The 14,783-nt window shown below is 41.0% G+C and overlaps 1 protein-coding gene across 1 annotated transcript; it reads left to right on the top strand.

Moving 5' to 3' along the window:
- Positions 1 to 9,662: 9,662 nt before the first annotated feature.
- On the top strand, positions 9,663 to 13,065 carry LOC116249081 (cyclic dof factor 1-like). The gene is made up of 2 exons (XM_050075734.1): positions 9,663 to 10,079; positions 11,701 to 13,065. The coding sequence occupies exons 1-2, from the start codon at positions 9,678 to 9,680 to the stop codon at positions 12,607 to 12,609; spliced, it is 1,311 nt and encodes a 436-aa protein (XP_049931691.1). The 5' UTR covers positions 9,663 to 9,677; the 3' UTR covers positions 12,610 to 13,065.
- Positions 13,066 to 14,783: the final 1,718 nt, after the last annotated feature.

Here is a 14,783-nt window from a genome sequence, read left to right as displayed (position 1 = left end):
AGGAACATACCTTGTGATATTTTCAGCTCTATAGCCATAAGATAAGCGTTAGAAAGTGTCACAAGCTTACAATGTTGGATTGAATTGTTTTCACCAGGAATTGAATAAAGCAGGGAAATTTTGACCGAACCAGGATGTTAGTTCCTTTGTGTTTATGTGCAAGAACAACCACAAAGGTAAATGAATGATTGGGAAGTGGGAAACGTTTTGGAGGCATCATAGTCTTCAATTATTCTATTTCTACATGTGTAAAAAGTACCTGAATATGTGTGCCTGTATTGTTTAATTTATCTATTATCTTATATCATGAAAATGGCAACTTGCATATATATGAATAGTTTTCTTTGGTGATGAAAAATGTATAAAATATTTACATAATTCAAGTGTCTACAAAGAGTAAAAATACATTAATTTGTATCAACACGGTGCAAGCAGATAACATGTATAAATACGGTTGCTTATCCAGCTAGAGCACTAATCTGTAAGTACAAAAGCATGTGCATGGATATAAAATGTATATATGTGCATCTGTATTGGCAATGTCTAAACAGAGTAAACTGAAATGCATTTGTCATTAAACATGCTGATGATACGAGAAAATGCAAACTGAAGCTACTGAAGATATTTTGTTTTCTAACAAAAGATTAAGCAGTCTAACTTATTATTCAAAAAGTCCATTGAAGTTATTTTCCAAGTTCATTTGTTGAGCAAAATGAGGGTCATGTATAATTGGTTGCTCACTCCTTACATGAGGCAACCGTTGCTTCTATAATTTGGAAAACTGAGTTCCTTTTAAAAGGTGGCTTACTACTGGCTGATTTTTCCGCTATTAGTGAAATGTTTCCAAGAGGATGTGCATAATGTTTCTGGCATGATATGGCCTGGAGTTGTAATTCCCATGATTAGATATTATTTCTGATGTCATAAAGGAAATACTTCCTATTTGAAATATAAAATTTATGTTTTTCATGATCTTTTTATGTAATGTAACATCAACCATTGTGATGCTCCTGTTGGATCTGTCAGGTCGAGAAGTTATTCAGATGTTATGGTGGTAATCTGGTCATGCAGACTTTTGAACCATTTTGATTACATAAGTATCAACATAAACTATGGAAAAACAGCCCAGCTTCTGTTGCCGGCTGCTAGATTTGATGCAATTCTGAGCTTTGTCATTGATATTTGTGTTCAAACTGTTGAATCATTTCTGTACATTTATGCAAAAAAAATGTTAATGTTGCTTATATTTGCTGCCTACGTCATTTGTAAGCCTTGGTTGTAGCTTCTCTTATACCATAGCATAGGTCTCCACAGAACCGTGGAGTAATTTCAGTGGGAAGTTGTACTCCGATGAGTTATGCTGTTCAGAATCATGTGTGCTTTGTAAAGTTCTCGAACCTTGAGACTCATAATCTGGAGCAGCTTTAACGCTGCTGGTTTTCTTTGAAAATCACATCTGAATCATTGTGGATGAAGTTGCTACTGGCCAGGAAAAAAACTATGGAGAAATTGACATATCTTACAATTGTATCCTTTCAAAAATACTCAAATCAGAATTAAGAAACCATGGAAAAATAAATGAAAAGGGAAGCATGGAAAAGGAAACAGAAAAAAGCCAAAAAATTAGGAGTTGGATAACTGCTTACATTGATGTTTTTATGCTTCTTTACAGGGATCACATTCGAATGCATGAAGAACTCTTAGTGTTTTTACCTGAATCATTCTTATTATTATTAAAGATAGATTTACTTGTTCTTTCCAATCAAACTGGACAAGGTGAAACTTGTTCTGCATAGAACTTCTGCTTTTTTGAAAATTGGATAACCTTAGAAATGGGAAGTCATTCTTGTGTCGCAATTGTCAAGCCACGATGTGGTGCAAGCTGGTGAATGTACTGTATTGAAGTGTCATTTGCAATGCATATGTAGTGTTGCTACTGGAGGTTGGTTTTGGTTGACCATCTTTTCTCGGTTTCAGATGCGATCGTTCGGCATTTATTTCTCGAGGTAGATGCGGCTACACTTACTCAAAGATGTGGGTAGGCGTTGCGGTAGAGTTTTTACGGGTTTGCAAACGAGTGTGGATCAAATGAATGAAAATATGAGAAGGAAATGAGAACAAGTAAGTAGGGATCTCAAATATTATAGATACGATTGTGTTACAAAAACCAATGAGAACGATTTCAGAGTTCAACCATTAATGCCTAAACGCGCCTGCTGGAGGGATTTCAGTTCAACCGTTAACCATGTGATGCACTGTTATAGGCGTCTTTTTGAACTTAGAACAGGTTGCTGCCCACACTGATTTAGCAAAAGCGCAGTTGAAATAGATGTGCACCGCCGTTTCCTCCACCTTTTTTGCAAAAATAACATCAGTTACCTTTTCTCTGGAGTCGGTATAGGGTGGGAAGGCTTCCCTCTACAGCCAAGTGGGTGAACCACTAGGCGTGGGGGTAATTTGAGGAATACCAAATCCAAGCCCTCCAATCTTCCTTGATATCTTTCTTCCGAACGTTCTCCGAAACAGCAAGAAAGTATTTGGCGTTAACCGGCTGACCAGAAAAGGTTAAGGTATCTGTGGCAGCAATGGAGGGACGTTGAACTCCAACCCTGAGTAGAAACAGGTTGAAGTCTGGTTCCAAAAGTAGATCGGTATTGAGCAGCTCTTCGATTTTGAGATGGAGGAAGTGAGCAGCCCAAAGATAGTCATCAGGGCTCAGCAGGCTACTCCAGACATTTTCCCGACCAATTGTCGTGCCAAAACCTGATCTTCCCCTCTCTCGGAATCCATCGGACCACCTGTAATCTTTGTCCAGTACTTTCAGGATACCTCTGAACAGCCATTGAGTTTGATAGGCCACATGCCGTTACGTTTTAAGTGTTTTCTATCAATAAGAACTGAAGCCGAGACTGTCGAGAAACACATCGAGAGGCGTTAAGCGAAGCCACCAAAAACTGTCAATTCACTCGGTCGTAAGCTTTAGACAGATCTATTTTGAGACAACATGCGCTGGGTGATGGACCGATCGTTTGTCTGTATGATCATCCCCTTGATTTTAGCAGCCGTTTTCACATGTTCCTGCCGACACGTTGGAACTTGTAACAACAGTATGTAAGTCTCTGGTGAAATGCCAAAGGCCTTCTTAATATGTTACTTCATTTAGGTTGTGTTCGGATCGAGGGAAATGATAAGGGAAAAACTGACAGATTAAGGCATGAGAAGGAAAAGAAAGGAAGAGATTAATGAGGGCAGATTTTTTTTTTTTTTTTGGTACACTTTCTTTCTTCTCATTTTTGGAGGGATTGGAAATTTCCTTTCTTTTTCCTGTCTTCCTTGCTTTCCTATTCAAGCGTAGTTTGGTCCAATCCTTTCCTTACCTTCCAATCCTTTCCTCCTTTATAATTTGACACCCAAACACAGTTCACACTAATTTTCTTTTTTCTTCCCATCTATATCTTTTGTCTCCATCCAACATACTGCTAAGGCATGTTTGAATGGGAGAGAGCGGTGCCATTGGACAGGAGCCAGGGTGTCATGTGATGCCTACTTCTCTGTTACACCACTATCAGTGCGACTGAAGCACGAGAAAATGGCTGAAAATGAGACTGTGTGTCTCCACGCCTGGTTTCACATGGTAGAAAGAGATTATGAGCTTAAAATAATTAAAGTCCTCAGTCAGATCTCCCTTCCATTCAAACGACCCTGTACAATCAGTTTATCCTATAATTAGCAAGTCTGTTAACGAAAAGCCTAGCATGTGGCCCACCAAGATCAGTTCATTTCACTAGCTGAACTCGGCTCATGTTATTCATCTTGTGATAGCTAGAGCTGAACCCGTTCAAACTGGTATGAATTCCAGCCTCACCTGTCAAGACTTCTGACTTCTTATGAAACTCAAAGTTTGAAAAGAAAAATGCATGGGTTTGTGCCACATTGTAAGTCCATTGAGGCAATGATTGTCCACTATGAGTGTTGATACAGAAAATGCTTTCTCTCAACCCATTCTATTTGTAAAACTTGTGGAGCGTAGATTAATTTAGAAATCGCGAATCACTCTCGGAACATTCCGCTTCCTTTTCTGTGTACCATCTTCAGCAGGTGGCCCAACCTCACTTCGCTTATGCCAGGTGATCCCCATCCCAGCATACTCAAGTAAAGGGACATGCCTGTGTAGTTTGCCTATCCCTTCAGAGTTCAGCCAAAGTTTCATTACATGCTTTCACGCGTTGAAGGAGAAAAAAGGATGGAAATTAAGCATTGGCTTGTTTTCTCTTTAAGTTAATTAACGGGTAAGGAAAAGACACAAGCCTTCCTTTCCTAGTTGTGTTTCCCTTTTATCTGCTACAAAGACTAGAAGTAAATGTTTCTGTTCATGATGTGGATTTATTGGCCGCTAGCAGACCCAATGTATGAAGTGAATATGATCTGTAGATGAAGTTCTGTGTGTGTGGAAAGCTGACTGTGGGAGCCTAGCTGGCTCGGCTAAATTAGAGAAGTAGATTGTCTGGCGAACTCGTGGAGTTTTCTGACTACACGACGAAGACTTGACTGTAGGGAAATAATGTGAATACTGAGACTGAAGTACAACAACCATATCCAGTCCTGGTTGCTTGTGATCTCTTTCTTCAGATCACAGCCCTTCTGGTGCAGACAACCACCAAACTCCGCGTGTGATGATATCCCATATATATATATATATATATATATATTTGTGTGTGTGTGTAGATACGCATATACAGATGCACATTCCCCCTTCGATGTCGTAGTCAACGTCAAGCGTTTGTCTTCTCGAGTGCTCTGCAAAAGCTAAAATAGACGGTGGAAGTGATCAGCCGTTCATGATATTCACATGACATTGGCCGCTATGGCAGGCACATTTTCACAAGGCACTATCGGCCTAACCCAACACCAAATTAACATCAACATTACAAACTTTAGTGCTCCATTTGCTGAATGATCTTATATCCATGCCCATGCTTGTGCGTGTGCACGAATGTGCGCTTATCTGTGAATGCACGCACGTATGTTGGCGCACAGAAAAGATTGCTTGGTAAAGGCTTCAATGAATTATTAGTTTTTATTTTGTTTTTCATGCGGGGGAAACTGCACTCTCGTCGAAAGACCTCATCTAACATACAACACCAAACTCCAAGGTTGGTTTGGGGCTGTATAGGAAAAGGGACTGACCGCACCTCATGAAGTTAAGTTTGAACAGCAACTGCCCATCAAACGGTAGAGTAGAGGCCCTTTCTGCTAGGCCAAAAATGGTCTTCGCCAGAGATTTTAACCTACTATTTAGTAGTGGTGGAGCCAGAAATATCTTGCTAAGAGGCACTATAAAAGTTTTAAATTTCAAACTTCAAGGGGCAGCACTCTTACATTAAAAAAAAAAAAAAAAAAAGCTGAAAATTAATGAAGTTTTTGTAAGTAAATAAAATAAAAAGGACTGACCTGGAGGATCATATTCTATTCTGGTGAGCTTAAGGACCATCTGAATTAGTGCTTATGAAGAGGGGGAAGCAGAAGAGGAGAGATGAACTCAAAGTTGATCATGATGAGGAATTGGAATTGTTGGATGTACAATGACAGGAAGCATTAATGGTGAGGGAGAGTGGAGATGGATCTTGAGTTTGCAAGGATAGAATTCCGTGATAGATGATGACTTGGGTGGGGGTGGGGAGGAAAGGAAAAAGATTCAACAAACAAAAAGAAGGAAAGAAGGGGGAGACAGGACAGTTTTTTTTTTTTTTTTTTTTTTTCCTTGAGAAGCACGAGTGCACTATGAGGGGTTTCCCATGCTTCGAAAGGTGGACGTGTGGCTGCATTTGTGGGGTCTGCTGTTGTATGTTAAAAATTTCAACAGCCGGGGAAAGGAACGAGATCGGAAGCCCTCAACTTCCTCTCGTAAAGTTGTGGTGGAAGCCTGTAGCACTTCAGTTTGTGCATCACGCCCCCTTTTTTTTTTCTTGCCATTATTGAAACAAGAGGTGAACGAACACTCGATGTAAGGACTCGAGCCAATGATCGACGACGATAAACAAGTGGATGGCTAAACTGAAAGCTTAATAACAATTTTATGAAGATTGAAAGATCGTCCCAATTTTTGTTTGGGTGGTCGGGGATTTATTTTGTGGATTTTTATACACTGTTTCCTATTTGGAGCTCACCTGCAACGTACTTTCACTCTTGCCATCATCCATCAGCAACTTGCATGAACAAATAACAATCATGCACTTTCAACCATGGAATTTATGTAAGTATTTTGAACCGTCCGTATAATACACCCACCACTGCCAGGCCAGCCTTTAATTTTCTCATACACCATACCAGAGAGAGAGAGAGAGAGAATACTTTTTATTTTTATTTTTTTTTTGGGAAAAGTGAGTTGTGGGGCCCGCTGATTTTTTTTTTTTTTTTTTTTTTTTTGTTGTTGGGTACAAAAGTCACCTCCTCCCTCCTTTTTCTGGGTCATCCAACTTTTGCACTAGCAAATCGTGGAAAAGGGAGCTCTAATTCACCTGGCTACTGGAAAAAGTTTCGAAACTAAAACTTTAATCCCCCCGGCGGATGTGGGTCTCATGACACAAACTCATCTCTGCCTTTGCCTACGGGGGATGGCCGTGGACCTCCAACAAATATTCGCCCCCAAATAGAAGGGTATCTTTTTAGACCAACAATGTATATATATATATTCTTTTGTGGATTGATGGAATTTAGATTTCAAAATATTTTTATTTTTCTAATTGTCTGTATAGTTTTATTATGTGATGTGAGGAATATTTTCGCATAATTGTTAGTTCAGCAGATGTATCACAAGTGCTTATCTATCTATCTATCTATCTATCTTTTGAAATATTAAGTAAATTAGTTGTTTATAATATAGAAGATTATAAGGCGCTGGAGTTTAGATGTGCCACGTGTGCAGCGGTGGGTCGGGCCTTCCTCTCGCTTTCCATCAGCAACTTGGCATTTTTATAAAAAAGTGAGAAGACATGCACCAATCAAGCAATGTTTCCTCTCTCTCTCTCTCCGCGTCCTCTTCGCCCACCAACCTTATCTCTTTTCTGTTTTTATTGCTGGAAAGGAAAGAAAAAGAAATGAAAAGCGCCCTTGAAGGTCAATGCGGTACCCTTATCTCCCTCTCACCTCTTTAATCCCTCCTCATAACTAATAAATCAAATTTATACGGAAACGAAACAAAAGCTCACTTCACTTATTAATTTTTAGAAAAAGTTTTTTTTTTTTCTTTTTTTGAAAAAGGTATAATAAAATTTTCATAGTTTCAAAAAATATCATGCTTTTCATGAAAGCTGTCAAATAAAAGCTTGAGTTCCAATGAAAAAAAAAAGTTTGAGACAAACAGACTGCCTTCAATATGAGGGGGAGAAAGATAAAGGGCCAAAACAAAACAAGTTGGATAAAAGCAATACAGCTAGCATAGAAATTCACTTCAAGCTTTATTTGAAGGTATTCCAGTTTCTTTTTTTACTTTAAAAAAAATGACAAAAATAATGTTTTGGCGTTTGTCCTTGTAGAGGACAAACAGGTGGTCTTGCTTTTGAGGGGGAAGGAAGAGATTAAGAAAAGAAAAGAGAAGGACTAAAACTAAAAGATGATGGCGTGCTTCCCGGGAGGCCTACTGCCCTGCGCTCCAACTGCCACCTGTGTAATCAAAGGACTGAAACGTAATTAAATATTAAGCGATGGAGTTAGCGTCCACGGGTTCTATGAAAGGAAAAATGAGAGGAATCTGCCGCAAATGAAAGGTTTGATGGTGTCTATCACCGAGTCCAAATGGCATCGTATCCTAAAAGCGCAGAATCCGTGGATCCTTCCTTCAGCTTTGTCAACTAACTATCTCTAATCACATACCAGTTTATCATTTAAAATTCAATAGTCGGAAGGGGCGTTTAAAATATCTGGCAAATGAAAGAAGAATAAGAGCGCGACATCACAGTTTATCTTTTACTGTGATGGACAGAGGATGTGTTGTTGTTGGGGTATGGAAATAAAAGCGTTGCGTCGGCAATTGAATATGGTTGAGCGCCGCAACCAGCATGGACCCAAGCCAAAACCGAACCGAGGGCGCTCGTGGTTGCGGTGTGGGTCCGTCGGGGGGGGGGGGGAACTTGTGGGTGCGAGCGGAGCGCGGGTAGGAAGAAGCGTGCGAGCAACGGTGGCCACGAGAAAGATTCGGCCGACGGCGACGGCGACGGCGACCCGCCCGCCCGCCCCCAGGGCTCCTGCAAATCTTTGTGCTCTCACACGTGGACGAGGTGGTGCCAGATGGACGGCCCAGCAATGAGTTTATCATCAATACCATGAGATGAGATGAAAGCAACTCCCTTCTCTTCTCTTGGCTCTTAGTGCCACGTGCCTCCTTCCAATCACGCCCTGCTCACGTGGAACCCCGCCCCGCTAAATCGGCCGCACCCCAAACATCGTCTATTCCCCATTCTACATTTGCAATATATATATACATAACATAATTCCCATGTTCTTTTATACTTTTGGAATATGCAAATGATAACTGCATAATTAAAAATATATAGGTATGTTTGGAAAATGCATAACAACGGACGTCATAATCCAGGAAACGGTTGCCTAACATTGTTTTTTATAAGATCGCACTTAACGTTGAAAAAGAAGATATGGACGGCCTAGCGAGACCAGTTCGTGTGTTTTCTGACAGAAAAGGGCGATTACTTCTCCAAGGGACAAGGTCGCGCGCGCGTTGTGTTTGCTAAAATGGAAGTAGTTTTCTGGAAAGAATTTTTACAAGTTAAACAAATGAAACATGCAAACATTATAAAAACTGCTCCACGGGCTTGGATACGTATGTAGTTAGTTTTGAATTTGTTTCCCAATGATATGGAAAACCATATATGATGCCTGTGCATGTGAAAGCATTTTCTTTTCTTTTCTTTTCTTTTCTTTTCCTTTAGAGAGAGAATGGTGGACATGTCTGAATGGCTCTCAAAATATCTGGAATAAATAAAAAGGAATTTTCAAGTTGGTACCACTGGATGCAAGCAAATTAAAGGCCGACCAATTTCTGGAGTAGGTTTTATGATTTTTCCTTGCCTTTTCCGTTTATGTTCGAAGATGGATGCTGAGAGTCATCGTCATCATCAGTTGTCCTTATTCATGTCGCCAGAATGGTGTAAGAAAAGAAGTAAAAAAAAATCGAGACTTGGATACCCTGCCCCGACATCCACAATGCAAAAAGCTTACTCCAAGTGCAGGAGAGGACAAGACACAGTCTCAGTAGGTAGAGGAGAGGGGCCACCGCAGCCGATTTCTCCGCTTCAATCTCAACCAATAACTATTCAAATTTATTATTCAAAGCAGACTAACTATATAGACAAATTGAATGGGATTCGGGAGAGTAGAAGAAGAAGAAGAAGAAGAAGAGTAGCTAACTGTGTATTGATTGTTGTATAAAAAGAAAACAAGAGAAGAGAAAAGAAAAAGAGAGTTGGGGAGAGATCTTAGGAGGCGTGTCCGTCGCAGTCGCGGTTTGGGAATTGGAAGTGGATAAGAATGCAAAAGGCGGGGGCGAATAGATCGGCGAGGAATTGAAAAGGAGGGGCCGGGAAAGAAAGCTCGAACCCGTGGGCGGAGAGGAGAGGAGAGGAGAGGAGAGGAGCCCGTATCCCGCTTTAGAGGATCAAATAATGGAAGCCCCAAAAGCCCACTTGACCCTAAACTCGTGGCTCTCCGTCGCCCTCCCCTCTGCTGACTTGGCACCCCCCTCCTTTCCGTCGCCGTCTATCCACGCCGTTAGTAAGCAACACCCTCATCTCCCCGCCACTTCTTTATCCTCCTCTTCCCCTTTCTTTCTTCTTCGTGTAATCGTGTTCGTGTCACCAGACAGAAGCGACCAACAGATGGCGGGAACGCTGCAGGCCAGAGATCCCGGAATCAAGCTCTTCGGCAAGACCATTCACGAATTCGGTCCCGGTATATCCTGCCGGAGAGTTGCCGGCGATGACGACGCAGGGGCCTCCGCGGCCAACAAGAAGCAGAAGACGGTCGACGATCCCACCGTCTTCCTTCCTCAATTGGAGATAAACAAGGTACCACCGTTTTCAGAGTCATCATCACCATCCTTTTCTCTCTCTCCCCCTCTCCATCCTCCGGAAATTTGCGGCAGTTTTTGAACTTCGGAGCAGTCTCTTTGTCAATCCCCCGAGATTTTTGAAATTCGCGACCAGATTTTTAGGTGGACGGACTTTGGGATCAGAAGCTACTTTCATTCCAGTCGATAAGAAGTCGGGACTTAGTTTCATTTACAGATGATGCTCCGAGCTTTCAATTTGGATTTTGTTCTGCAGGAATAGGCCTGTTAGCTTTGTGAAAAATTTGAAACTGTTACCAAGATGCTTTTCGCGATCGTGAGGGACAAATTTTGACGGCTGAATGTAGTTAGCTCTCTCTTTGATACGTAGTCGTTTTCGAAATCGGATTCTCGACTTTGAACTACTTCTCTGCGATTTTCTGGCATTCTGGATCCCTTTCTCCTTGTGCGATCTCATTCTCTCAAATTATCGCTTATGCTGTTGAGTTACAGCACGGCTTCTTGAATTTTAGGGAATTTTCTAAATGTGTCTGATTTTTGCAGACGGGAACAAATTTCCAGTAAAAGCATTCCGAAGTTTTAACTTGTTTACCAAGACAAAGAAAGAAGAAAAAAAAAACGATCATTTCTTTGCCAATTTTAGATGTCCTATTTTCTGCCTTTCAGATTTTTTCCGTTTTGGGGTGTTTGGGTAGGAGAAGCCGTTGCCTCTATGTTCTCAGATTCTGAGTCTTCTGTTCCCAAGGTTTTTCAAAGTTGTCAATGTTTCTTGCTCAAAGTTGATGGACTTGTGGCGCTACCGTATATTTTCCAGGTAAGCCTAAGTAGCAAAACCTGTTTAATCAAAATTTGGCATTCGACAGTAGAATCCCTAGAAGCTACTAATCCGTTTAATGATTTATTTGCCTTGGTTGGCTATCACACATGTCCTTATAGAGTCTATTTCTTCAACCAGCCTCACAAAGGGTAGCATTTTAAGTCACATATCTAGCAGCCCTATAGATTTTAAATTTATACATCAAGCTTCTCGGAATGATTTTTTCTAATATTTTACAATACCAATCTTAAAATTGCAAAGAAAACATCAGCTTTGGCTGAAGCTCTACATAAGGGAGCAAGGTTTGCTCTTTACACGGATCGAAGCGCGCTGAAAAGGTCCTTATATACTTTACTCTGTATTCCTGCTGCATAGTTCCTTCTTTCCTCGGAACCTCTGGACAATCATGGCAGATTTTTGTGTTTCGGCTTTGCTGGGACTTTTAGTAGCTCCAAATGATAAATTAAGATGTCCACTTTGATTTTCTGAAAATTCAAACGATTTTGGCACCCTGACTTTCTATTTTCTGGTTAGGAAAACCAGTTGATGCTTTATGGGCTTTATCTGTGTTAGTTTTATGTGCTTTCAGGACAATTTCGTTGTCGCGTGATGGTTGTGAAGCTTTAATAAGAAATTTGAAAACTCCCTTTCCCCAAGTGCAACTCCCTAGTTCTGTTCATTCATTCTGAAATCTTTTATCTGTTTTCCACATTTTCTGCTATAATTATAGAATTCAATCTCTCTGTCTCGCTCTCTCATGCTCGATTTAGTATGTAACCCCACCGGGTTCAATCCTTTTCAGGAGATTGCGTGTAATAAGAAAGCTGCTGAACTCGAAAAGGGAGATGACCGTTCATCAAGTTCACCAAAAGAAGACGACGCATCAGAGATAAACTCATCGTCTGTGGATGGAGCGCAAATCCCAAACGTCAAAGGAGAAGAGTCCGACAAACCAACAACAAATTCAGATGTAGAGGAGCAAGACGAGAAGATGCCCAAGGATATTGCTGATAAGAAACATCACAGGGAGAATGTGATTCCTTGTCCCAGGTGTAACAGTACGGACACCAAATTCTGCTACTTCAACAACTACAATGTCAACCAACCAAGGCACTTCTGCAGGAAGTGCCAGCGGTACTGGACTGCTGGAGGGTCGATGAGGAACATACCTGTGGGAGCCGGTCGCCGGAAAAGCAAGAGACGAGCAGAAAGGAGCAATGAGGATGGAGAGAGCCTTAGCGAGAATCTGTGTGGGCCTTCTTCCTCTTCCTCCATTCTCACTACTCTTTCAGACCCTACAGTGGGAGAAATGAATTGGGTTAACGCGACGAGTCAGCAGGGATTCGGCAACGTGTTCCCATGGGCTTATTACACCATTCAGCCTTCTGCATACTGGTTTGACATGAGAAACGGATCTTGTTACCCACCTTGTATGGGGCCTAACTCTGAAAATCTAGGGAAGCATGCGACGGACATGAGTCCAAGGCCGCACAAGGGTTCAGCGGAGGAGCGCGTCTCAGAGGATGTGGGAAACAAGAAGCCGGGAACGATGCCGGAAAAGACGGTTGGTGCACCATCACCATTCACAGGTTTCTTCAAGACGAAAGATTCGAAGGTTCACAATGAGAATCGCACTGCTGAGATCACTAGTATTCTGATTGCAAACCCCGCTGCTCTGTCTCGATCTATGGGTTTCCATGAGGGCCCGTGAGCGAGCAGAGGAGGCAAGCATAAGCCTGAGTGAAGAAATCACCAGAATCTTTGTACAGAAGAGGTAGTTTTGTTTTACTTAGTTTGGCCGACCCTTTCCTACAGAAACGATGATGCAGCCAGTTGGGCCTTTGAGGAGTGGCGGTAGAAGACTAATCCCCGATTAGCTAAATTGTTGCAGTTGACCAAGATAGACAGCTGGTGGTGCTCTCATTTTGAAGGTAGAAAGGAGGGGAGAGCTCAGGGATCATTAATAATGCTCGTCTTTTTTCTTCCTTTTTTTTTTTTTTGGTTTTGGATACTTTATGCATAAAAGGTCCTTGTCTATACGTTATTGTCTTATAAATATTATAGTGGATTGTAAAGACTAACCATCCCCATCGCCATCACTCATAACCTGCAACAGTAACTGATCGTGGCACGATAAAGATTATAGGTGTTGTTGTTAAGTTTACGCATTGCAGTAATTTGGAATGTAATGAGATACAGATTTAACTGTCAAATGCTGCGCCTCTTCCGCGACGGTAAAGCTCTTATTTTCCGTCATTCGTGACGTCAAGTATGCCTTGAAATCAAGATACTTTAGTTGAACGGCTAAAATCATAGATTGTCTTCAAACAGGACTAGACATGGGAGTAATGGTAATGGGGTCCCTCCCCATACAAACAAGGTTGGCTGCTGCTTTAGACGATGGGAGGTGTAAGGAGCTTTTATACATGATAAGGTTAAGGCTGGGGAGTGCAGCAAAATGCATTGGAGGAGGTGGGATTGGAATGTGATCCGGACGTCCTGCAGTGCAGGGCAATGCTGATCAAGGATGGAGCCACATACTGAGGGGGCACCCCTCTGCCCTAATAAATATTTCTAAAAGTAAACAATTTCTATTCTGTGAAGGTGGATCAGCAAGCACGCTAAACAACGTTTGCTACAGTAAAAGGCGGCGTTTTCTCAACGCCTCTGCTTTTGGTGTCTTGTTCACGATCTGTCGGCGCTCATCATATCATATGAAGACCGATGTAATTAGGGTTTGGCATAAAAATTGGGTTCGAGCCCACAAAAAAATCTTGAGCTCGACTTTCTAATGCTCATTATCTTCTCGATCTATCTAATATTGCTGTAGTGGGGAACAAACAGAAAAGGAAGACAGCTTAGAAGCATCTTCATTTAGTCCACTAAAAAAAAAATCAATTGGGTCTTTCCTCTGGCATGGCGTCAAAGACAGGGATTCGTTCCCCAAAAGGGCAGAAGACTCATTGCCATACATTCCCAAAACCATCTATCATCTCAAGTTTCTTGTAGTTGGATTTGAGCGTTTCCTCTTGTTTCTTGAAATAATTTACAAACAACCCCTCTTAATAAAAATTATTGAGAATTTAGCTTTAAACTTAAAATATTCTAAAAATATATAAAAATCACCGGCAGCGGCGCATCCACCATCTGTTGACCTCACCGGCCTTTGCTGACGAGGATCGATGGCTTGACTCTCGCTAGTTTGGTGGGAAGCAGGTTTCAAAGGAAAGGTCACTTAAAAGAGAAACCATAGACTCTTTGTATTTCTCTAACTTATATATTTACATATAAAATTATAAACATATAGATTATAATTTCATCCATTCATCCGGAGGTCATATATATATATATATATATATATATATATATATATATATGCCTGGGAAAGATTTCAGCTTCTTTTAGCTGCCTTTTATAATATGAATGCAATGGAAGGAGGAGGTGCAAGTGACGACTGATTTGAGGCAAGTGTGGGAACCTTTTGATGGATTGGCCTCAAGTAATAGAGATGTAAATGATTCTGATTCATTAACTACGTGGAGAGAAAGAGAAAGAGTCCCACCTACTCCCTCATTTGCACTCACTCTATCTAAATCTTCTAGGCCCATTTTCTGAATCACTTTTTTGAAAAAACTTTTTAGGAAGAGGAAGCCAGGCTAAAAAGTACTTATCTTTACATTGATATTTTAGTTCTATTTTTACACCCGAGCTCGGGTCCAGCTCGATTAAATTTTAAAAATATTTTTTAACATAAATAATATGTAAATATAATTAATTGTAATAAAATATTATATTTATATTTAAGAATTAATAAAATAAATATAAAAAAACATTATCAGACCCACCGGAGCATATCGCGCCCAACCGAACCAGCCGGATGCCCCT

The sequence above is a fragment of the Nymphaea colorata genome, chromosome 2 (assembly GCF_008831285.2).
Source record: "Nymphaea colorata isolate Beijing-Zhang1983 chromosome 2, ASM883128v2, whole genome shotgun sequence".
Lineage (NCBI taxonomy): Eukaryota > Viridiplantae > Streptophyta > Magnoliopsida > Nymphaeales > Nymphaeaceae > Nymphaea > Nymphaea colorata.
The sequence above is the reverse complement of the archived record's forward strand: the minus strand, read 5'-3'. Positions and strand labels throughout refer to the sequence as shown.